Genomic DNA, 23,276 nt, shown 5'->3' with positions numbered 1-23,276 from the left:
AAGAGCGGAAGGAAGAATCTGATTGTTTTTTTAAGTTACTGAGAAAGTGAGAATGCCACTCTGGGCAGAGAGAAATTCTTTTTTTTTTTCTAGCCTTTCTTTATTCTAGAGACCATAGTGGGCCGCTGAGACTTGCAAAAAAGATTTCTTTTAATCTACCTTCCTTTTTCGCAGGCAGAAGGGCGTTTAAACCAAACGCATTCACCAAGCTTCCTCTTGCACTTATTCCTCGCTTTGCTCCCTGGAATTTGGCATTTGATGGATTCTGGATCTGACTTAAGGCTTTTTCTAAATCCAAGACTTGGGGAATTTCGTTAACAGTGCAATAAAAATAACTTCATAATGTTATGGGAGGGACATTAAAGACGGGGCGTGTGTGTATATGTGTGTGTGTGTGTGCGCGCGCGCGCGTGTGCACGCTACTCTCTTTCCTTAAAATAAAAAAAAATACAATGTTTCTTTAAAAGTCTCCATCTGCAAATCCCATTAGATGTGCATATAAGGTTTCTGATGATTAATAGTTGCCTGCTAGCGTTTTGGTTGGAGGGGATCTTTGTGTGCGGGTTAACCCCTCCCTCTCCTCTCTCACATTTCACTTCAGAAATTTGTCACTCTCTCCCCACCGCAGGATTTAAAAGTGTGTCCCAGCAGCCCTGGTCCGGCCCTCTGCAGGCATTTGCTCCGGGCTCCAGGACAAGCTCCTCATCAGCTGGTGCGTCTGGGTTGGGACAGTGAAAATGTTTAGTGTCATTGGCGACAAATACACGTACAGGGGACCCCAGTAGGCAGGCTGGTGCATCGGAGGGGCAGGAGGAAGCCCGACATAGGTGTGTGCACACGCATAGGAGTATCTGGCCACATGTGTGTGTCCTTTAAAGAGAGACTTTGGTTTAGGTTTTTGTTTTCGGTCCTGGGGTAAATTTTCTGCTAAACATTTTTCCCTATTTTTTTCTTTTGCATTTAAAAAAAACTGAACGTAAAAAGTATAGAGTCAAATCTTTGAAAGGACTGAGGCGTGCCGCGGACAGCAGATGGATCCCGTGGCCAGCAGCTGCATGAGGAGCCTCCAGCCCCCAGCCCCTGTCTGGGGCTGCCTTCGAAACCCCCACTCAGAAGGCAATGGGGCCTCAGGGCTACCCCACTACCCGCCAACCCCGTTCTCCTTCCACCAGAAACCAGACTTCCCAGCGACAGCGACGGCAGCATACCCCGACTTCTCGGCCTCCTGCCTGGCGGCCACCCCACACAGCCTGCCCCAGGAGGAGCACATCTTCACTGAGCAGCACCCCGCTTTCCCACAGTCCCCCAACTGGCACTTCCCTGTCTCAGAGGCCCGGCGCAGGCCCAACTCAAGCCCGGCAGGGGGTTCCAAGGAAATGGGGACCAGCAGCCTGGGCCTGGTGGACACCACAGGAGGCCCAGGCGAGGACTATGGGGTGCTTGGGAGCACTGCCAATGAGACAGAGAAGAAGTCATCCAGGCGGAGAAAGGAGAGTTCAGGTAGGTGGCTCAGGAGCTGCTGATCGTTCCTTTACTGTGTGACCTTGGGGAGATTACTCACCCTCTCTGTGCCTAGGTGCTCTCACCATGAATTTCTGTCTAGCCTATCTAAATGCAGGAGACTAGTGGTTTCTTTCACTGAGAGTTCTAGGATTCTCTGGTGATGGGGACAGTGTCTGTGTCCCAGCACTCCTGGGCCCCAGAAAACATGTCCCAGCAAGACAATGAAAAAGGATCAGCAAGGATTTGGAGGACATGTGAAATGGATCCTCTGGATGCAGACTGATGGGACTGGTGAGGGGCTTTCCTGAATCAGGCTGCTGTTGAGTCATATTCCTCCCCACCACGCTCTGGCCAGCCCCAAGTGGTCCTAGAGCCACAGGCCTCACTTACCAAGGAAGTCAGCTGAGACTGAGGCTCTGGGAGCTAAGACTGAAGCTGGGACCCTGGGTGGCCACCCAAAGCCAGGACTCTATGTGTCCAGGAGCCTAGAGGCAGAGAAGTAGGCCTGGGATTGGGATGGGAGAGTGAAGGGGTGAGCAGGGGATGGAGGGCTGAGGTTTGGGGCAGACTGCCTACCAGGTATTACCCTGCAGAGTTGGGCTATGCCCAGGCCCAGGGGACAGCTCAGCATGCTGAGATCGGGCTGACCCCCTCCCAGGAACGCAGCCCCTCAAGGAGCCTCGAGGGATGGGCAGCCTGCGAGAGTCAGGGAGGCAGACAGCCGAGGGAATCCATGCTGGAGTCCCAGTGACTGGAGGGTGAGGTTAGCCTGTTTGTTAAGAGCCTAGCTAAAGCCCTTCTCTTCCCCGGGGTGGGGATCTGCTGCTTCCTCACCTCCCCACCAGGCCCTCCCTGGCTTCTCACACTGCCTGTTCACCTTTTGTCTGATTCTTTGTCCTGACCTTATTCAGAACATGGTAGTGCCCAGGCCTCCTGCCTGTGCTGCCCGGTGTCCTCCTGACAGCCACCCTCGGGGGCACACTTATCTGTCGGAGCCTGTAGAGGACCTTCCCGTGGGGCTAACCAGGGCAGGCCAGAAAAGGAGGGCACCAATTAGCAAGCAGGAATGCTCTGGGTTTCTTTACAAAGCACTTTCGATGCAGCACAGCTTTCCCGAGTTTCTGCTCTTAGCCAAGCCCCAGGAATGCTAAGGTGAATGAAGGGGTCTCACCCAAAAAAGCACAAACTGAGAGGAAGAATCGTCCTGCAGAGGCCTCTCTGCAGCGGGATGTGCCCTGATGGGGAGGTTCTAGGTGCAGTTGGATACCGACGCTAGCCCTTCTGAGTTTTATTCGTATACGAATCAAGCAGGTTTTATTCGTATCTTGACTGTCTCAGTGTGCAAAATGAGAGACTGGAAGTTTGTGAGAACACAGAAAGATTGGGGTCAAAAAAGAGTGAGCAGCTTATCTCCATTTGCCTAGAACTTTTCCAGTTTGAGCACTGAAAATCCTGTGTCCTGGGAAACCCCGCAGTCCCAGGCAAACAGGACAATCGGTCACCCTAGAAGTGCGTTCGAACCTCAGGCTTCAGACCTGATATCAACCCTTCTGCAGATTTGAAATGCTCACTTTGAAATGATCTTTGGTCCTCCTGCTTGAAGAAGCCCCTCAGTGAGCTCACAATGGGTGATAGGAACCCACCACTAAACAGCGGGGCCTTTTGAACCTCCAGCCAGTTAGATCCCCATCCCAAAAATGAACTCATCCTACCCCTGGCAGGAAATGTGCCTAGGAGGCGCAGGAACTCAGCTGTAATCTGGGTTGAAGAGCTTTCCCCTTGGTGGCGGCGCCTGCCACTTTCCAGGGTACTGGGAGCCAAGGGCAGTGAGAAGGGATAGCAAAGCCAAGAGGCTGCTGGGCACAGGCGGAGACTTCCGGCATTCTGAGTCTCAGCAAAATCTAAGTGCACCAGCTGTCCTCTCGGCAAGTGGCCGACAGCCCTGCAATGCAGGGAGAGCATTCACGCCAAGCAGCTGGCCGCCCAGGAATACAGGGACACCCTCTGCCGAACGGCCTGCACACTTTGGGGTCAGACTCCAGTGGAGGGAGGTTCCCATCCACAGGGGCCCTGGGCTTCCCTAGGGGTCCCCTCAGGAGCAGCAGCAGCAGCTGAGGCAGGGTCCAGCGAGCCGACTCTCACTCATCGCCGTGATTCCAAACAAACTTGCTGTTCAACATGGAAATCTTTATTGCCCAGTTGCTTGAGTCCTCTTTTGGGATTTAACTGAAGGGGAGGAAGGATGAAAGAAAGATGAGCTTTGTAAGAGCCTAAAGAAGCGGGAAAGTGGCCAGCCGCAGTGGCTCATACCTGTAATCCCAGCACTTTGGGAGGCTGAGGCAGGCGGATCACTTGGAGGTTGGGAGTTTGAGACCAGCCTAGCCAACAGGGAGAAACCCCGTCTCTGTTAAAAATACAAAAATTAGCTGGGCATGTTGGTGCATGCCTGTAATTCCAGCTATTATTCAGGAGGCTGAGGCAGGAGAATCACTTGAACCCGGGAGGCAGAGTTTGCAGTGAGCCAAGATCGTGCCATTGCACTTCAGCCTGGGTGACAAGAGCGAAACTCTCTCTCAAAAAAGAAAATAAATAAATAAAAAGAAGGGGAAAGTGACGAGCTAAGCTCATAACCTACTCCAGGAGTCTGGAATTGAGCTCAGAAAAGGCAAACCCCACAAAGAACCCTCCCCCTCCCGACCCTGCCAGTCCTGAGTCTGTGATTGGATCATCTCTCTAAAATTGTGATTTTTTTTCATCATCAATTTTTTGCATTAATTTTTGTTTTTAAAAATATTGCCTTAAAATATTATTGATCTTGATTACAAAGGATTTGGGCGTGCCCTCTCATTTGGGGCTCCCCAAGTCTGGGTTGAGTGGTCTCTGGAAGGTTAACCAGCATTGATCAGAAACGTGTTTTCCGTAGCTCTTCCTGGTCAGACAGGCTGCAGTGTCAGCACTGCAGCTTTTGGCTGCATGACTTTGGAAAAGTTCTTAACTTCTTCCAGCCTCTGTTCGCCTAGCTGTAAAATGGGAATACAGCAGTAGCACCTTCCATAGAGAGTCTCTGTGAAGGTTAGATGCAGTGATCCATGAGATTAACTCTGTGCCTGGCACATAGTAAGAGTTCAATAAACAGTAGCTATGAATGGTATCAGGCCCATATTTCCTGCAACCGCCATCAGAATATAAGATCTGACAAATATTTCTATATTTATGGAGATGGTGGAATTGAATATTTCAGTTGTGCTGTCTTAGAAATTCCTGAGTCTGGGGAACTTCTGGCAATCATTTTGGTCCCGTTGTTATCAGTGTGGATCGTGGAGCTCAGAGACCTGCTGGAGAGGGTGTGGGTGACTTGGGCCTGGCAAATGCACCCCTTTTGGAGTGGCTGAGAAGCCTCCAAAATTGAAAGTTTGTTGCAAGAGGAACATTCTCTGCTCTCCCTCCTCCCTCACTCCTGTGGAATCTGGAGCAGACCCACTCAAAGAAATGATCAAGAAAGCAGGGTTGGCCAGGCACCGTGGCTCACATCTGTAATCCCGCCACTTTGGGAGGCCGAGGTGGGCGGATCACTTGAGGCCAGCCTGCTGGCCAACATGATGAAACCCTGTCTCTACTACAAATACAAAAAAAAAAAAAAAAAAATTAACCAGACGTGGTGGCAGGCATCTGTAATCCCAGCTACTCGGGAGGCTGAGGCAGGAGAATAGCTTGAACTCAGGAGGTGGAGGTTGCAGTGAACAGAGATCACGCCACTGCACTTTAGCCTGGGTGACAAAAAAAAAAAAAAAAAAAAAGGAAAGAAAGAAGAGAGTTCCCTGGCCCTTGACACTTCTCCGCCCTGGAGACCAGCATGGTGTTAACTTACCCAAACCACTCCCAGCCCCAGGCCAATGGGGGTAAAGGCCCCTGCTGGCAGGAACAGCTGTGAGGCCACTGTTGTTTTTCCCTAAACTGTCCTTGCTACTGTGGTTGTCTTTAATTTATGGGAATGAGGGATTTTGCGGTGGGTTCCCGATGGGGTTCAAGGAAAGGTTGCGTGTGATTAGAGTGGCTCCAGGTGAATCTGACCGCCCACCTGGGAAAGCTGTGGGGCTAGAACTCAGCACTGCTCTCACGTCCTCCCTCTGCTGAGACGTGCCTTTAATCAGACGTGATTTGTCTCATCCTTCTTCAGCTCCAACACATGTGTTCCCAGAGCTGTCCTGCCCCAATTTCTCCTTGCAAGTTCTCTGCCTGCCCCTGCCCAACCATAAATTCACCTACGGTATAAAACCCCACAAATGGGCCTCTCTCTCCCACTTCCCCTCCTGATGCCCTTTGCCGGCCACCTCCCCCAGTTCCCCTGCACTATCCCTGCCATGAAGCCACACCAGGGACTGACCTTGCAAACACATCCTGTGTTTTCTTCCCCCTCTGACTGTGCTCTGGCGGTTTCTCCTTGCTTAGAGCACACTTCCCTTCCCCATACTTCTGCCTGTTGAAGTCCTGCTTAAAAACCACCCCTTCCAAGAATATTTGTTTCCTTCTTTTTCAAAAATTTATAGTTACACTTGTATGTAACATGGCATCAGAGAAACCTATAGTTAAGAAGTTTCTGCTAGAATCTGTGTTGATTTTCTCACTTTAGCCAGCAGTTGCTTCGTAAAGGAACTCTCCAGAGATTTCTTACCTGGGACATCTTATATTTGAAATCTCCTTTTTAAAAAAGTGTGGCCAGCCGGGCACAGTGGCTCATGCCTGTAATCCCAGCACTTTGGGAGGCTGAGGTGGGTGGATCACGAGGTCAGGAGATCAAGACCATCCTGGCTAACACGTTGAAACACCGTCTCTACTAAAAATACAAAAAATTAGCCCGGCATGGTTGCATACGCCTATAGTCCCAATTACTAAGGAGGCTGAGGCAGGAGAATCACTTGAACCTGGGAGGTAGAGGCTGTAGTGAGCTGAGATTGCACCACTGCACTCTGACCTGACAACAGAGCAAGACTCCATCTCAAAAAAAAAAAAAAAAATTGTGGTCAAATACACATAACATAAAACTTACCGTCTTAACCGTTTTTATGTGATATACACAATAGTTGTGCAATCGATTCTAGAACCTTTCATCTTGCAAAAAAGAAACTCTATATCCATTAAACAATTCCCCTTTTCCCCTTCCCCCATCCCCTAGCAATCACCATTCTACTTTCTGTTTCTAAGAATTTGATGATTTTATATACCTCATATAAGTGAAATCAGGCAATATTTGTCTTTTCGTGACTGGCTTATTTCACTTGGCATAATGTCGTCAAGTTTCACCCAGGTTGTAGTATGTGAGTATGTGACAGGATTTTCTTCTTCTTCTTTTTTTTTTTTTTTGAGACGGTGTTTCGCTTTTGTCACCCAGGCTGGAGTGCAATGGCGCGATCTCGGCTCACCGCCACCTCCGCCTCCTGGGTTCAGGCAATTCTCCTGCCTCAGCCTCCTGAGTAGCTGGGATTACAGGCATGCCCAGCTAATTTTTTGTATTTTTAGTAGAGACGGGGTTTCACCATGTTGACCAGGATGGTCTCGATCTCTTGACCTCGTGATCCACCCTCCTCGGCCTCCCAAAGTGCTGGGATCATAGGCGTGAGCCACCGCGCCCAGCCTCTTCTTCTTTTTTTAATATGGGGTCTTGCTATGCTGCCCAGGCAGGTGTTGCTCTGGGCCTCTAGCAATCCTCCCACCTTGGCCTCCCATAGTGCTGGAATTATAATGTGAGCCACCATGCCTGGCCTCCTTCTTTCTTAAGGCAGAATAACATTCCGTTGTATGGATACATCAGATTTCTTCATCCATTCATCTGTCGATGAACATTTAGGTTGCTTCTACCTCTCGGCAATTGTGAACAATACCGCAGTGAGCCTGAGTGTGCAAATACCTCCTGGAGAGCATGTTTTCAATTCTGTTGAGTGTATATCCAGAAGGAAAACTGCCAGATCATGTAGTCATTTTATTTTTAACTTTTCAAAAAAATTATTTATTATCAAAAAAAATACAGACAGGGTCTCACTATGCTGGCCAGGTTGGTCTTGAGCTCTTGGCCTCAAGCAGTCCTCCCGCCTCAGCCTCCCAAAGCACTAGGATTACAGGTGTGAACCACTGCACCTGCCCATATTTTTAATTTTCTCAGGAAACGTCATACTGTTTTCCATAGCAGCTGCACCATGTTCCATTCCCACCACCAGTACACAAGGGTTCCAGTTTTCTCCTCATCCTCGCCAACACTAGTTCTGTGGGTTTTTTTTGTTTTTGTTGGTAACCATCCTAACGGGTATGAGATGATATTTCATTGTGGTTCTGATTTGCATCTCCCTGATGATTAGTGATGTTGAGCATCTTTTTACATACTTCTTGGCCATTTGCATATCTTCTTTAGAGAAGTCCTGTTCAAGTCTTTTGCCTTTTTTTTTTTGTTATATATATACAGTCTCACTCTCTCTCTATTGCTCAGGCTGGAGTGTGGTGGCACAATCAGCTCACTACAGCCTCATCTTCCTGAGCTCCAGCAATCCTCCCACCTCAGCCTCCCCAAATGCTGGGATTACAGGCATGAGACACTGTGCTCAGCCCCCTTGCTTATTTTTAACTGGATTTTGGGGGCATTTTTTTTTTTTAAGAGACAGAGTCTCGCTATGTTGCCCAGGCTGGAGTGCAGTGGCTATTCACAGGAGCGATCCCATTGCTGATCAGCACGGGAGTTTGGACCTGTTCCGTTTCCGACCTGGGCCAGTTCTCCTTCCTTAGGCAACCTGGTGGTCCCCTGCTCCCGGGAGGTCACCATATTGATGCCGAACTTAGTGCAGACACCCGATCAGCATAGTGCACTACAGCCCAGAACTCCTGGGCTCAAGAGATCCTCCAGCCTCAGCCTCCCGAGTGGCCGGACTACAGGCACGCGCCACCATACCTGGCTTTGGGGGCTTTTTGTTGTTGAGTTGTAGTTCTTTATATATTCTGGATATCAACCCCCCATCAGATACATGGTTTGCAGACATTCTCTTCCATGCCATAGGTCACCTGGTCACTCTGTTGATTGCTTCCTTTGTGGTGCAGAAGTTTTCTAAGTTTGATGTAGTCACACTTGTCTGTTTCTGCTTTTGTTGCCTTTGTTTTTGAAGTTTTAGCCAAGGAATCATTGCCAAATCCAGTGTCATGAAGATTTCCTTGTGTTTTCTTCTAGTTTTCTATTTTTAGGTCTTACGTTTAGGTCTTTAATCTATTGTGAATTAACTTTTGTACATGGGGTAAGGTAAGGGTCCAGCTTTTATATGTGAGTATACAGTTTTCCCAGCACCACTTGTTGAAGAGACCATCCTTTTTCCATTGTGCAGCCTTGGCAACTTTACCAAAGATCATTTGACCATATATGTGGCCATTATTTCTGGCCTCTATTCTACTCCATTGGTCCATGTCTGTCTTTGTCCCAGTACCATATTTGTTTGTACCTCCATCATAGCATCAAAGGACGACTGGCCTTGTATCCAGAGGTATAGATGCACACAGCTGCCTCTCTCCCTAAAATGGAAGTGTCTGGAGGGGCAGAATAATATCTGATCCACCTGTGCAGTCTCCCTGGCACCTGGTGAAACATTTGCACACAGAAGAAGCCCACTGAATGTCTGGTCAGTGGCCTCAATTGCAGCCTGACATTCATTCATTTTTTTCACTTTCTGAGAGCAGCTCTACTGCCTGGCATGAAGATATCCACCCTGTGCCATATGCTTCTGTGAAGTGCTTCAAGATTTTCACAGTCTCACTTATGAGAACGATTTTCAGAGAGTCAGACTTCAATCCTAAAACCAGCCCAGGGTCAGAGTGAGTGCTGGGGCCAGAAAGAGACATAAACACCCACGTGCAGGCTGGGTTGACTCTGCAGGAACCCTCCACGGGGTGCTGACGCCAGAGGCACCATGGCTACCATGGATGGGAAGCAAGTGGGGCTGCCATGGCTGGGCAATAAGAAGGACCCACCATGGCTAGCCAGGTAGGGGCACCACCATGCTGGACAGCTACTGTGTCAGCTGTCACAGGGGTGTGTGGCTGTGTTCTCTATTCTAGAGAAAAAGCCACCTTTTTCTAAGCACAGAGGTCTCCTATAGGCTAGCATCAGCCTTTCCAAGCACCCCTCGGGACCTCACTCCTTCTCAGTCCTCCCCACTGGCTGTGGGTAGTTGGGGGGTATCTTACTCTGCTCAGGCTGCCATGACAAAACACCCCTGACTGGGTGGCTTAAGTCACAGAAATTCATTTTCTCCCAGTTCTGGGGACTAGAAATCTACAATCAAGGTGTCAGGAGGTTTGGTTTCTCCTACAGCCTCTCTCCTTGGCTTGCAGATGGCCACCCTCTTGTGTCCTCATGCGGTCTTTCCCCAGTGCCCTAGGTCCTTCCCTGGCATGTCTCTGTGTATTCTAATCTCCTCCTCTTTTTTAGAGTTTTGCTATTGCTCTGGCTGGAGTGCAGTGGCACGATCTTGGCTCACTGTAACCTCCGCCTCCCGGGTTCAGTCAATACTCCTGCCTCAGCCTCCCAAGTAGCTGGGATTACAGGCGTGCCACCACGCCTGGCTAATTTTTGTATTTTTAGTAGAGATGAGGTTTCACCATGTTGAACAGGCTGGTTTCGAACTCCTGGTCTCAGGTGGTCTGCCCACCTCAGCCTCCCAAAGTGCTGGGATTACCGGTGTGGCCACTGCCTCTGGCCCCTAATCTCCTTATAAGGATATCAGGCAGACTGGATTGGGACCCGCCCTAACAGCTTCATTCTAACTTCATCCCCTCTTTAAAGGCCCTATGTCCAAATATAGACACACTCTGAGGAACTGGGGTGGGGGCTTCAACACAGGAATTGGGGAGGGAAGCACAATTCAGCCCAGACAGGGACTGTACAGGGACAGGAAGAAGGGACAAGGTTCAAGCCATGGCACAGACCCTCCAGCTGAAAGCCCCTTTGGTGAAAGCAATGCCCCCAATGTGTGCCTGACCCCAGATCTTTGGTAATCCAGGGTCCTGTCAGCCGCTAGAGGCCTTCCACTCGAGATGGAGTTGTTTCTATCCACAAGCAGATCCCTGAGTTTCCAGCTTACACCAACAAGTACAGACATAAATAGTGGAGGCAGTTTTAGGGGTGAATCTCTCAAGAATGGGGCTGTTTGGCAGAGGAAGAGAGAAAAGAGGCAATGGGGCCAGGCGAGGTGGCTCACGCCTGTAGTCCCAGATACTCAGGAGGCTGAGGCAGGAAAATCACTTGAACCAGGGAAGTGGAAGTTTCTGTGAGCCGAGATCATGCCACTGCACTCCAGCTGGGAAGACAGAGTGAGACTCTGTCTCAAGATTTAAAAAAAAGGCAATGATAGAGATGAGAATGAAATAAATGGACAACTCCAAGAAGTGTCACCTGGTCACCAGAGTGATGCCAAGTTCCACACAGGTGATCTCATGCCCACACTCACCCCCTTGCTGGGCCACAGCACGGTAATGTGAGGAAGGGTGGTGAGAGACTAAGGTCAAACGCATTAGCCAGGTAGCCCGGGTTCAGGTCCCTGATCCACAACTTCCTGGCTGTGTGGACGTGGGTGAGTCCTAACCCTTCCTGAGTCCTCGTCTCCTCTGAGGAATAAGGATGACAGTACCTACTTCATAAGGTGGGTGACTGTGGGACTAAATGACATCAGAGATGCAGAGTCCACTTTTCCCAAACCCACAGATGAGTACCCTTCTCTCTTTAAAGTCTTCCCATGATGCTGGCTGGCTGCGTCAGGTTATCCATGTTCAAAGTCAGGTCAGAGTGACCTGAGCTCTGCTGAGTCTTTGCCCCTGACATCAGCCGGGCCTGCCTGACTCTGAGGATGTCACTGATCTAGGGTTGTGGCAGTGCTGGTGGGGTGTGGTTTGAGCGGTGCACAGCTGCAGCAGCCCCTCTTGTCCTGAGTCCATGTCCAGAATCCCCAGTGAGGAAGAAGTTTTATGGTCCAGAGTGGCCAGTGTGGGAGGGGAGACAGCAACTGCACACTCAGCCAGTGTCTCTCTGGGCATCCCGGCCTTCGAGTTAGAGCTCCTGACCGCCTCTTCCGACAAGCAAAGAACGCTGAGCCCAAAGCAGGACTCAGGTCTTGGCCGCCATCTGAACTCAAAGGCTCCAGCACAAATCTCACGCCTGGGTCTGCTCAGGCCCTGATCAGGTACAGTCGAAAGCTCTGGAGATAGTCAATTTCTGTTGAGGCAGCAGGATCCTGACCAACGGCAAAGAGGGAAAGGTCCAATAAGCCCGTGCACCCAAAAAGGCCATCCCAGGGGCCACTCAGCTTTGTCCCAACACTCTGCCATGCTAGGGAATCCGGGATCCTGCCCATTCACCTATTTCTCTGGCTTGAATAAATCAGGGACACCTGAGCCCAGGGAGGGGGTAATTCAGAGGCAAAGCATCCTCTCTGTCTGAGAGGCAGGACTCAGAGCCCCTGCAGAGCTCCAGAGCTGGCCCCTTTGCCCAACTCCCTCTCTGCCCATTACTTGGGCTTCCCACCAAATCTGGTTCCCTGGGTTCTGTCCAGGACCCGCCCCCATCCTTTTCTGTTTTCTTCCCCCTTGTTTTCCTTGCATGCCAGGTAGAAGAACAGTGTGAGCAGTGGGCCTGGGTCTCAAGGCCACACTTCCTTTGGTGACAGCTGAGGATGACATCTGGAACTTATAAGCAAAACCCAGCACTGCCCACGCCTCTCCCAGCCCCTCTTCCCCTCACCAACCTACCCCACCTGGGACCCTAGCAAAGACTAGCACCAGGCATTTTCATTCCAGAAGAACCTGCCTCTCTCCCATGAATCATCTCTTGAATTCCCTGGCCCCACTGCTGGGCTCCTCAGAGAGGCTGGAGCCCTGCCCATGTCTCTTTAGGCACCTACAGGAGAGGGAAAGGGCCTGGACATTGGGGTGGGGCAGAGCTCAGTGAAAAAGTCAGCCCAACCCCAGGAAGCCAGGGAGGTCCCAGATGTGAACATCTAACCAGTCTTGGGCTAGCTCCATTCAATTATTTTCTATTTCCATGGGCTTTGACCCCTCCTTCTGAGGTTGAAGGTAGCAGAACTTATGAGGACATCAAAGTGTCTATGCTGTGATGTTGAAGAAGCCACAGACACTATTTTCAGAGGATTTGCCAAGGTTTCACCTACTGGTGTCATGCTCCAAATTCTCCCTTCTTCTTCCCTCTCTGGGGAGTCCCAGGGAGACAGACCTGAACCCAGACTCAGACAATGTCCCTAGGATAGGCACGGCCTCCCTATTCATCATCCCCCTGGGGCAGTGTGACATGAGGCTATAGCCCTAGACTGGTCCCAGAGGCCTTGGGCAAGCCATTTAGTCTCTGGGTCTTAACTTGCTCATCTGTTCAATGGGGTCATGTGGATCTTACCTACCTAATGGAATAATTAAGAGGATACAACAGGAGACAGCCCAGTAGGGTGGAAACAGTTTTCTATCAAGAAAACCTGGGTTCTAGGCCCAGTTCTGCCCCTGATTTGCTGTGTGTCACTACACGAGTTTGTAACCTTCTCTAGGCTCACCTATAGAATAGAAAGGTGACATTGACCATCTCTAAGTCCCTTCCACCTCTACTTTCTATGGTTCTATAGTATCCGTGAAAGCCTAAAAGAAGTTCTCTTTGGGGGAAAGAAATCCCTTGTCAACTGCAAAGTGCTATTTGAATGTGGGGCATTTGGCCTCCTGTCTGATTTTGAATATGAATGTATGTAAATTGGTGCCCTCAGAGCTGGACTGTAGAGTACAGAACTCCAGAAAGGCACATTCCACTGGGTCTGTCTGAACCTCCCTGTAGCACTGATAAAGCTGTCTGCTCACTTTAGGAAGGCTGGCCAAACATGGCAGCTGTGTATGAAATAATTTGCCCTGGATGGTGTGGAAACTCATGGTGGAAACCACAATAGCACACACACCATTTGCATTTCTCTGGGTGCTGTTGACTGTTCCCTCACAGCCCTGCTCCAGCAGAGGGTGAGGGTCATGCAGGGGCTGGGGTGGGGCAGCTCCTCCCTAACCGCAGAGGCAGCCAGCTGAGGGCCAGTGTTCTTCCTCCAAAGTCCTGGAAGAGGCAGCCTCGGCCCCCAAAAGAGAAGCAGCGCAGGAGTGATGGATTGCCATGTGACTCATCTAGTTATTGTGCCTGGAATTGTGGGACCCCAAAGGCTGCAGTAATAGTGGCCTAGGCCGGGTGCGGTGGCTCATGCCTGTAATCCCAGCACTCTGGGAGGCCAAGGTGGGTGGATCACCTGAGGTCAGGAATTTGAGACCAGCCTGGCCAATATGGCGAAACCCTATCTCTACTAAAAATACAAAAATATCCTGGTGTGGTGGTGGGCTCCTGTAATCTCAGCTACTCGGGAGGCTGAGGCAGGATAATTGCTTGAATCCAGGAGATAGAGGTTGCCATGAGCTGAGATCACATCACTGCACTCCAGCCTGGATGACCAGAGTGAGACTCAGCTTAAAAAAAAAAAAAAGCGGGGCGGGGGGGGGGCGGCGGGCACAGTGGCTCACTGTAATCCCAGCACTTTGGGAGGCCAAGGTGGGCAGATCATGAGTTCAAGAAATTGAGACCATCCTGAACATGGTGAAACCCTGTCTCTACTAAAAAAAATACAAAAAAGCTGGGTGTGCTGGCACGCACCTGTAATCTCAGCTCGTCGGAAGGGTGAGGCAGGAGAATCGCTTGAACCTGGGAGGCGGAGGTTGCATTGAGCCAAGATCACACCACTGCACTCCAGCCTGGTGCCTGGCAACAGAGTGAGACTCTGTCTCAAAAAAAAAAAATGAGGAAAGGCCAGACATTTAAAAGGTAACCCTTGGCTGGGCGCGGAGGCTCATGCCTGTAATACCAGCACTTTGGGAGGCTGAGGCAGGCGTATAACCTGAGGTCAGGTGTTCAAGACCAGCCTGGCCAAACATGGTGAAACCCTGTCTCTATTAAAAATACAAAAATTAGCTGGGAGTGGTGGTACATGCCTGTAGTCCCAGCTACTTGGTAGGCTGAGGCAGAAGAATCACTTGAACCTGGGAGGCAGAGGTTACAGAGAGCCAAGATCACGCCATTGCACTCTAGCGTGGGAGACAAGAGTGAGACTGTCTCAAAAAAAAGTTAACTCTTTCACACAGGTCTGAAGACATGGTGCCTTAGGAGCATAGTGTCTAAGCTCTGTCCATGAGCCATCCCAGATATCATCTCCAGTAGAACTCCTGATGTTTCTAGTGAACTGAGCTTCCATGGAATGCAGGCACTGTGCTAAGTGTCAACGCGCTACCCAGCTCATGTTGCTTCTCAGCCTTATGAGCACAGTGGTGTAGCTATTCTTGCTTTACAAATGAGAAAGCTGAAGCTCCAAGAATCTAAAGGACTTGCCTGAGGTCCAACAGCTCTTCCTCAGTGCCTCCCTCACCTACGAGTGCTAAGGCCCAGGTTCACCAACAGGTCCTCCAACACTTCTGCAAATATAACTTCCCTCTACACAGCTCGGGGCAGGGAGAGAGAAATGGCCCAACAGAATCCTGATCATTGGGCCGTGGAAAGGCTGGGGAGGGCTTTGAAACACAGCACACAACAAGACCTCAGATCTGACTGAAGGGAGAACCTAGGAGCCGAGACAAGAATATGTGAACTTGGTGAAGCCTCGGATTTCATCAAGGCCAGGGATTCTCAACTGGAGAGTAGGGAGTGCAGGTTGTCAGGGCTTATGTACTGGGAAGGAACTCTGACACCAGCTCCCTGGCAGAAATAGAATCCAGTCCAATCCCATACTTCTACACATGGGGAAACTGAGGCCCAGAGAGGAGAGGAAGGCTCCCTAACAAAGTTGTATTATCCTGGGAACAAACCATCCTGGAAGGCATGAGTTCCTTTCATGTGGTAGGGTGCACAGGAACTGTGCCCCTGAGCAGGGTGACCAAATACCTCCAGCCAGAAATGGCATGCAAGTGCTCACAGTGTGTCCATCTTGATGAATATGTTGCAATTTGTAACTAAAAACTGTTGCAGAACAAAGAGAACCATAACTTCCACTTCCACTTCCTTTTTTCTTCTTTTTGCTTTTTTTTGAGACAAAGTCTCACTCCGTTGCCAGGCTGGAGTGCAGTGGCTGGGATCTCTGCTCACTGCAACAATTCTCCTGCCTCAGCCTCCTGAGTAGCTGGGACTACAGGCATACGCCACCACGCCCAGCTGATTTTTGCATTTTTAGTAGAGATGGGGTTTCACCACATTGGCCAGGATGGTCTCCATCTCTAGACCTCATGATCCACCTGCCTTGGGCTCCCAAAGTGCTGGGATTACAGGCATGAGCCACCGTGCCCGGCCCTCCACTTCAACTTTCATAGCTTGCTTCCCATACTGCTGGTCCCTTTATCATTTCCAACAGTGATGACAGTTGATCCCACTCTGGGAAGTCGACAAGGGATTAGCACCTTCCCAGAGCCAATATCCATCCCACTTGCCATTACTAGGTATCATCCCAGGTTCACACAGGGGGTTAGCTGAGACCCTCAGTTCCCAACCCAGGCTGCTGCTTCCTGTTTCCTCTGTTGGAAATCGTCACTGGAGCCCCAGAGGCTAAATCAGAAGAATAAGAGACAGGAGAGGAGAGGTGGCCAGGGATGGGGCATAGCTTGGCTGACAGTGATCAGTTGCCCTGCCCACACAACCAGGCCAAGACCTGCTCCAAAGGGGTCCTCTCCTGCTTTTCCCTCTTCTCTCTAGGGAGGACTATGTATAGAACTGGGGCAGGGGGAGTTGTTTTGGGGGATGCTATGGGGCACCTGTGCACACCTAAGCAGGCCTCGGAGGATGGTAGGTGTGGGTAGCAAACAGGGTGGTGCCTCCAGGGGCCCTGGAAGTGGTGACAAGCCGAGCTGCCATGGTCCAGCTCCAGGCCCCAACTGGGCCAGCCAGCCAGGAGATGCTGGAGAGCCTAGGTTCTAATCAGATGGATCTGGGTTCAAATCTCCCTTCTGCTACGTAAAAGCTGCCAGGCACCCTGGGCAAGTTCCTGGGCTTGTCTGATGCTGCCTCCTCTGTATAACAGGATGAATTAGCAAATACTTAGCAAGTACTTTTTCCTCTTCTCTCTAGAAGAATTATGTGCAAAACTGGTTGGGGTAGGTTGGAGGAGGGGGGCAGTTGTGCCAGGTTACAGAAGCAACTATGACTAGAGGCTAGAGTCAGAGAAAGTGTTTCCCCGGAGGAGAGAACTATTGATCAAATTATCACACAAACCCATGTAAGAGTGCTAAAGGGGGCAAGAGCAGTATCCACTTATAGGCTGCTGCTGGTGAGGTTCAAGCCACGGTCTCCTCTAGGCATACACAGAAGCCTTCCAGAAGCACAGCTGTTTCTATCCCAGCCCTTCAGGTGGCATTTTATGGAACTGATAAATTGGAGAATATATTTGTCCAGCACTTTTAGATTTCTTTTTTTTTTTTTTTTTTTTTTTGAGACTGTCACCCAGGCTGGAGTGCAGTGGCACAGTCTTGGCTCATTACAACCTCCGCCTCCCGGGTTCAAGTGATTCTCCTGCCTCCGCCTCCAGAGTAGCTGGGATTACAGGCCCCCTTCACCACACTTTTTGTATTTTTAGTAGAGACGGGGTTTCACCATGTTGTCCAGGCTGGTCTTGAACTGCTGACCTCAGGAGATCTGCCCGCCTTGGCCTCCCAAAGTGCTGGGTTTACAGGCGTGAGCCACTTTTAGATTTTTATAGCGTTTTGCACACACATATTAACTCATTCAGTCTTCCAATAACCCTAGGTGAAATTGTTTTCAGTTTCTTGATGAGGAGACCGCTGCCCAGAGAGGTTAAGTGACTTCCTCAAAGTCCCCAGCAAGGAGATTCAGGATTCAAGCCTTTGCGCCAGTCCTCTGGGCTATCCACTCCCGGCAACCGTGAAAAGGAAGGGCTGGAAAACGCGGAGCCCCGGGGCGGGAGGAAACTGGGAAACCAGTCTCCGACCGCGCCCGGCGTCTAAGCCAGGGTTTCCTGCCTCTCTCCAGGCCCGCGGGCCGGGCTGTGCTCCGGGAAGCCCGTCATCCGCTCGTGACCGACCCTCCCGGGCCTGCTGCCAGGAGGGGGCGCGACGCTTGGCGGCGGCCAAGGCCGGAGGGCTCCTCGGGGACCCCAGCCCGGGGCTGCGCGTCCTTCCCTCCAGCCCACGCTCCCGCTTCCGGAGGGTCTGGGCCTGCCTTCTCCGGCCTGGAGCCAGAGGCCGCCGGGCAGGCAGCCCGCGCCTGGAACTCGGCCCCCTGCCCTGTTCCCTGGGCGCGCCCCAAAGGCAGCCAACCCGATCGGACGCAGACCCCCGGGCCAGGGCACCGGGACTATCAGGCCCCTCCCCCGCTTCTCTGGTTCCTGGAAAGGTGGCACCCACTCCCCTACCATCCCGCGGCAGGGACCAGGGACGCGCAGCGCGAGGTGGGCCCGGCCAGGCGCCCAAATCACTTTACCGCACGCCTCCGGCTCGAAAGCCGCCCAGCCCAAGCAGTGGGGAGCGGGGGCGGAGGACGGGGAAGCTGGAAATACGAAGGGGGACTGCATAAAAAGCAGTAGAGCGGGGTGTTGGGAAGAGAACCACCTAGGCTCCGCTCCAAAGCGGATCGCCCGGTTAAGGTGGGGTTCCTGCCTCGCCACCCACTCCCAATGCGGCTGCTTAGGCGCCTGCATGGGCGGCTTCTCTGCCTTAGACTAGCTGGTCTAAATTCCCCAGCCCTGGCTTCCAGGTAGCTTAGACTCGGCCTTTGAAAACAGGACTCCCCTTCCAACACTATCCAGCAAGGCAGAGATGGGTCTTTCAGGGAGCAGGAAGTTGGGGTGCAGGTTTCAGTAAAGCACCTCACTATGAACCACGGTCTCTGTGTCTATAAAATGAGGACAATGAAGCGAAAGACTTAAATGTTAGAGCCCCTTATTCATGGCTCCTGCAGCCATTCCCTGGCCACGTGGCATGCATTGAGAGTTAATGGCTAGGTGTGTGGTCTCTGCCCGCCTCCTCTCCACCGACCATCTCCAGTCATTAAAGTGAAGGTAGAGCTGCCTCCCACCGTCTGCTCCAGAGATAACCATGCAGCCCTTTTATTTATTCAGGACTTTACCACTTGTAAGCCCTTCCTTTTTTTTTTTAGCCTTGCTGTATCGCCCAGGCTGGAGTGCAATGACCTGATCTCGGCTCACTGCAACCTCCGCCTCCTGGGTTCAAACGATTCTCCTGCCTCAGCCTCCTAAGTAGCAGGGATTACAGGCGTGTGCCACTACGCCAGGCTAATTTTTTGTATTTTTATTAGAGACGTGGTTTCACCATGTTGGCCAGGATGGTCTTGAACTCCTGACCTCGTGATCCTCCCTTCTTGACCACCCAAAGTGCTGAGATTACAGGCGTGAGCCACCGCCCCCGGCCCCTACATATTTTTCATTTGAACAGTATGTGTGAGTCAAACCGCCTGAATTTGATTCTTGTCTCCCACATCCCCTGGCTTAATAAACTTGGACAATCTGTTTAACTTCTCCATGTTCATTTTCTGGTCCATAAAGTGAGGCTAATACTAGAACCACTTGGTTGGGCTATTGAGGATTAAGAGGCTAATATTTGTCAGGTACAGCACCTGGCGCAGGGTGTGTCCCAGACCCTGCTGGCAGTTATGACTGAGCCACACTGATTCTAACAGGAGCCTCCTTCCGAGGGGTCCAGATGACTTTCCATACTTGGCTCTCTGGGGCAGATTCTGATTGGGTAGGCAGGTCTGGGGCAGGCCTGAGATCCTTCGGGTTTGAACAGCTCCCTGGTGCTGCTGATGCTGCTGGTGTCCAGGCCCTCGTTTGAGTGGTGAGGTCGTACAGCAGTGGACTTGATCATGCACCAGACGCATCTGAGGGGTTTGTTTTTGGTTTTTTTTTTTTTTTTTTTTGAGACGGAGTTTCGCTCTTGTTACCCAGGCTGGAGTGCAATGGCGCGGGCTCACCGCAACCTCCGCCTCCTGGTTTCAGGCAATTCTCCTGCCTCAGCCTCCTGAGTAGCTGGGATTACAGGCATGCGCCACCATGCCCAGCTAATTTTTTGTATTTTTAGTAGAGACGGGGTTTCACCATGTTGACCAGGATGGTCTCGATCTCTCGACCTCATGATCCACCCGCCTCGGCCTCCCAAAGTGCTGGGATTACAGGGGTTTGTTAAAATTGATCGCTGAGCGCCATCCCCAGAGCTTCTGACTTAGTAGGTCTGGAGTGAGACTAGGATTTGCAGTCCTATCAAGTTCTCAAATCCTGCCTCTATCACTTCTCCTAGTCCTGGGACCTCTGGGTCTCCATCTGCAAAAGTTCTCAGGTAAGGCTGATGCTGCCGATCTTGGGACCACATTTTGAGGCTTTGTTTTAGAGCATCTCATCTCACCCCACAAACTTACGGCCACCAGTTATGACATGCTGGGGGGTGGGCTGGGGAGTAGACATCATTAAACAGCCAAGAGTAGCTTCTTGTGCTTTGAGAATAAAAGAAAGTTTGAAGGTGGGGGCGGTGTGTGGGGGGGAGCAGGTACCTGAAATTGGAAGCCAAAAAAAAAAGTTCCCAGTTCTAAGATGGGTAAGACACCAGAAGGAATAAAGAGGGCAGCGTAGCTTTCTCAGCATCCTGTAAAAATAAGGGAGACTGGGAAAGGCTGCCTAGTTGCTCGAGGAAAAAAGAAAGGGAATGGAGTCTCCTTCAGCCCATGTCTTCCTGTTTGGGGTCCTCTCTCCCTAGACAACCAGGAGAGCCGAGGGAAGCCGGACGGCAGCAGCAAGGCCCGAAAGGAGAGGACAGCCTTCACCAAGGAGCAGCTGCGGGAGCTCGAGGCGGAGTTTGCCCACCATAACTACCTGACTCGGCTCCGCAGATATGAGATCGCTGTAAACCTGGACCTCTCTGAGCGCCAGGTGTGCCCCTGGCAGCCCCTCTTCTTCTCTGCTCTCTCATCTCCCTCCCTTCCCTCCTTTCCTGCCACCCCTCCCTGGACCTTCTCCTTTTTCTTCCTCCTCCATCCAGTCCAGTGGTTCTCAACTGTGGCCATACCTGAGAATCACCTGGGGAGAATTTAGTAGCGCCGATGTCTGGGTGGGAGATGATAAAAGATGAAAATCAACCTGGGGATGATTTTAATTGGTCTGGGATGGGATACAGGCCTCAAAATTTTTCAAAGGCCCCCTAGGTGATTCTCATATGCACCTAGGTTGGGACCTCCGGTCTGCCTATTCCCAAACTTGAGTATATGTTGGAATCCCTAAGGCACTTGTTCAAAATGTGGATTCCAGAGGTCTGGAGAGCGATTTTGCCATAATGAGTGGGCCTGAGAGTCTGTATTTCCAGTACGTTCCCCAGGTGATCTGGATATGCCACTGGTTCCTGGGCACACTGAGAAACTTCCCTGGCTCTTTGTTTTGGACTTTCCCTCAGCCATCCCACCCCCCCACACCCATTCTCTGATACAGAAGCATAGTAATAACAGTAATGTTTGAGAGCAGATTTCCGTTGATAGAGGGCTGTGCCAGAAGATTGGACTTTGAGTCAGAAGACTTAGCTTCAAATCCTGCCTCTATCACTTCTCCTAGTCCTGGGACCTCTGGGTCTCCATCTGCAAAATGAGATCATAATCCTGCAAGTGACACTGAAGCTCAGATGAGAAAATGTGTTGACCAAAGCTGTCTAAACCAAAAAGTGCTCTATACACGTGCCTGAAGCTAAGGTTGATGACCTCTGCTCCCAGACCCTTGAGGAATGGAGGGGGAGGCAATGGGGCTTGGCACCTGAGGAGCCGGCCATGTGAAGCGGGTGGGGCCAATGCAGAGTGCTTTTAGAACATGTTCCCCTGTGTGGGGCTTTATACCAAGACACAAGACAGACCCTCTGGGCAGACTGGTGTGTCCTCTCTTTGGTCTCAGTTCCTGGGGCCTTTGAGGGAGTAGGGAGTAGTAAGTGATGGTTTCAAGCTGGGGTTCCTGGAGTTACACCCTGGCTAGCCTGAGCATTGATATGGGGAGGAGGTCACACCAGCTCTGCAGTGACCAGGCTCCTTTGCTTCCTCCCCCAGGTCAAAGTGTGGTTCCAGAACCGAAGGATGAAGTGGAAGCGTGTGAAGGGAGGTCAGCCCATCTCCCCCAGTACGCAGGACCCTGAGGATGGGGACTCTGCAGCCTCTCCAAGTTCAGAGTGAGATTCTGCATGGAGAAAAAATGACTGAGGACTGAGCCCCTCTCCAGCTACCCCCACCCCATTCCCACCTTCACCTTTACCTTCTTCCTTCCCCGCCAGGCAGCCTCTCCACATCTTTCACTGACTCTTGGATATGAAACTGCCCAGCATTCCTGGGAGTCTTCCAGGAAGTTCTGTCCAGCCTCTTAGCAGTCTCTTCCCTAGGGCCTTTACTTCCCACACTCTCATGGAATCAGACAGCAATCCTACCGGGCCGGATGAATCTGAGAACAGCTTCAAGGACACTGCTTCTTAGGGTCTCTTGACTGCCACCCACACCTCCTCCTACCACGGTTCTCCTGTGTCAGCCAGGCTTCCTCCTGGTCTGGACACCACCTGGCCTGGTGGGAGAGGAGCTTTGGAACCAGCTGGTGACTCGGAAAGTAAATGCTTCAGAAGGAAGGAAATGACGGAGACACACACGCCCTGACCCGCCTTTCCTCTGTGGGCTGTACATCTAAGGCTCTGGGGCCCCTTAGTTGTCCCTGAACCCCAAGAAAAATCAGAACGAGGAGAGTCAAGGACAGCAACTCAGCTGCTGCACGCCAGAGACCTATCCCTGCCTCCAAACTTGTTGGCTAAGTGGGGACACTTCTGAGCACTGACTAGAGAAGACAGCAAAATAGCCTGATGTAGGTTACTGTGTCCCCATACAGGCCCATCCACACAGTCTTGACTGGGTGGACAAAGAATGAACCCATGATAGCACCTGCTCCTTCAAAATAAAAATCAATTTAGGGATTCAGCAGGGGCTGTTAAGCAGTGTCCAGAGGAAAGGAGCAGCTACTCCTTTTAAATCCAGAATTTCTGGACTGAAAACCTCTCCAGATGCCCAGTTGTTGAGCTGAACTACTAGGAGCTGGAAACAACGTAGGGGCCGAAAAGTGTTCCCTATATTCTGGAGGGGGTTGGGAAATAATAATGAGGGCTGCCAGGTGAGGGCCTGGAGACGTGGAACCCTCGCGTGGAAGGTTCTCCAGCTAAGTGTCTGCAAAGGGGACAAAAAAATCCCTCTTCCTCCATGGGATGGATTTAAGTTCTCCCTGTGTGTTCTACACATGCTATAATTGTGGGAGGAAATGCTAGGTTTTTGTGTATGGACTGCTCAGACCTCAGCCAGGTCTTCTGGGATGCCACTTGATGACTGATGGCCAAATAGCCTGGGGGACTGACCCCCTGGCCTGCCTCAGAGTTCTGTCTCCCAACACCAGCTGGTGTTGCAGAGGGAGGTCAAAGAAAGTTTTGATCTCTTGTATACAGATTTAATCATTCACATGTAAAAATAACCCCACCTCCCCACCCCAAAGAGGATGAAAGCTGTGGAAAATGATCGCCAAATGAGATGGCTGGTTAGAGGATGATTTTTTTTCTAAAGCATACTTCATATATTTTCTTAAGATTACATCAAGCTAATTGTGCAAGGTCAATTCGCTTTGTAAGAAAACTCTTGAAGAAATAAAATCAATAAAAAGCAAAGTTCCCAG

General features: G+C 51.0%; 1 protein-coding gene across 3 annotated transcripts; it reads left to right on the top strand.

Moving 5' to 3' along the window:
• The first annotated feature begins 660 nt into the window (after positions 1–660).
• On the top strand, positions 661–23,268 carry MEOX1 (mesenchyme homeobox 1). Of its 3 annotated transcripts, XM_035299666.3 has the most exons (4): positions 661–712; positions 1,173–1,500; positions 20,308–20,480; positions 21,632–23,268. In XM_035299666.3, exons 2-4 carry the CDS (start codon positions 1,377–1,379, stop codon positions 21,752–21,754), a joined length of 420 nt encoding a protein of 139 aa, XP_035155557.1. In that variant the 5' UTR covers positions 661–712; positions 1,173–1,376; the 3' UTR covers positions 21,755–23,268. The 3 variants fall into 3 exon arrangements, with proteins under 3 accessions (XP_035155557.1, XP_035155556.1, XP_008994958.1); XM_035299665.3 differs by lacking the exon at positions 661–712 and having other exon boundaries at positions 1,002–1,500; XM_008996710.5 differs by lacking the exons at positions 661–712; positions 20,308–20,480 and having other exon boundaries at positions 1,002–1,500.
• The last annotated feature ends 8 nt before the right edge of the window (positions 23,269–23,276 follow it).

The sequence above is a fragment of the Callithrix jacchus genome, chromosome 5 (assembly GCF_049354715.1).
Source record: "Callithrix jacchus isolate 240 chromosome 5, calJac240_pri, whole genome shotgun sequence".
Classification (NCBI taxonomy): Eukaryota; Metazoa; Chordata; class Mammalia; order Primates; family Cebidae; genus Callithrix; species Callithrix jacchus.
This window is presented reverse-complemented; position numbering and strand designations above follow the sequence as displayed.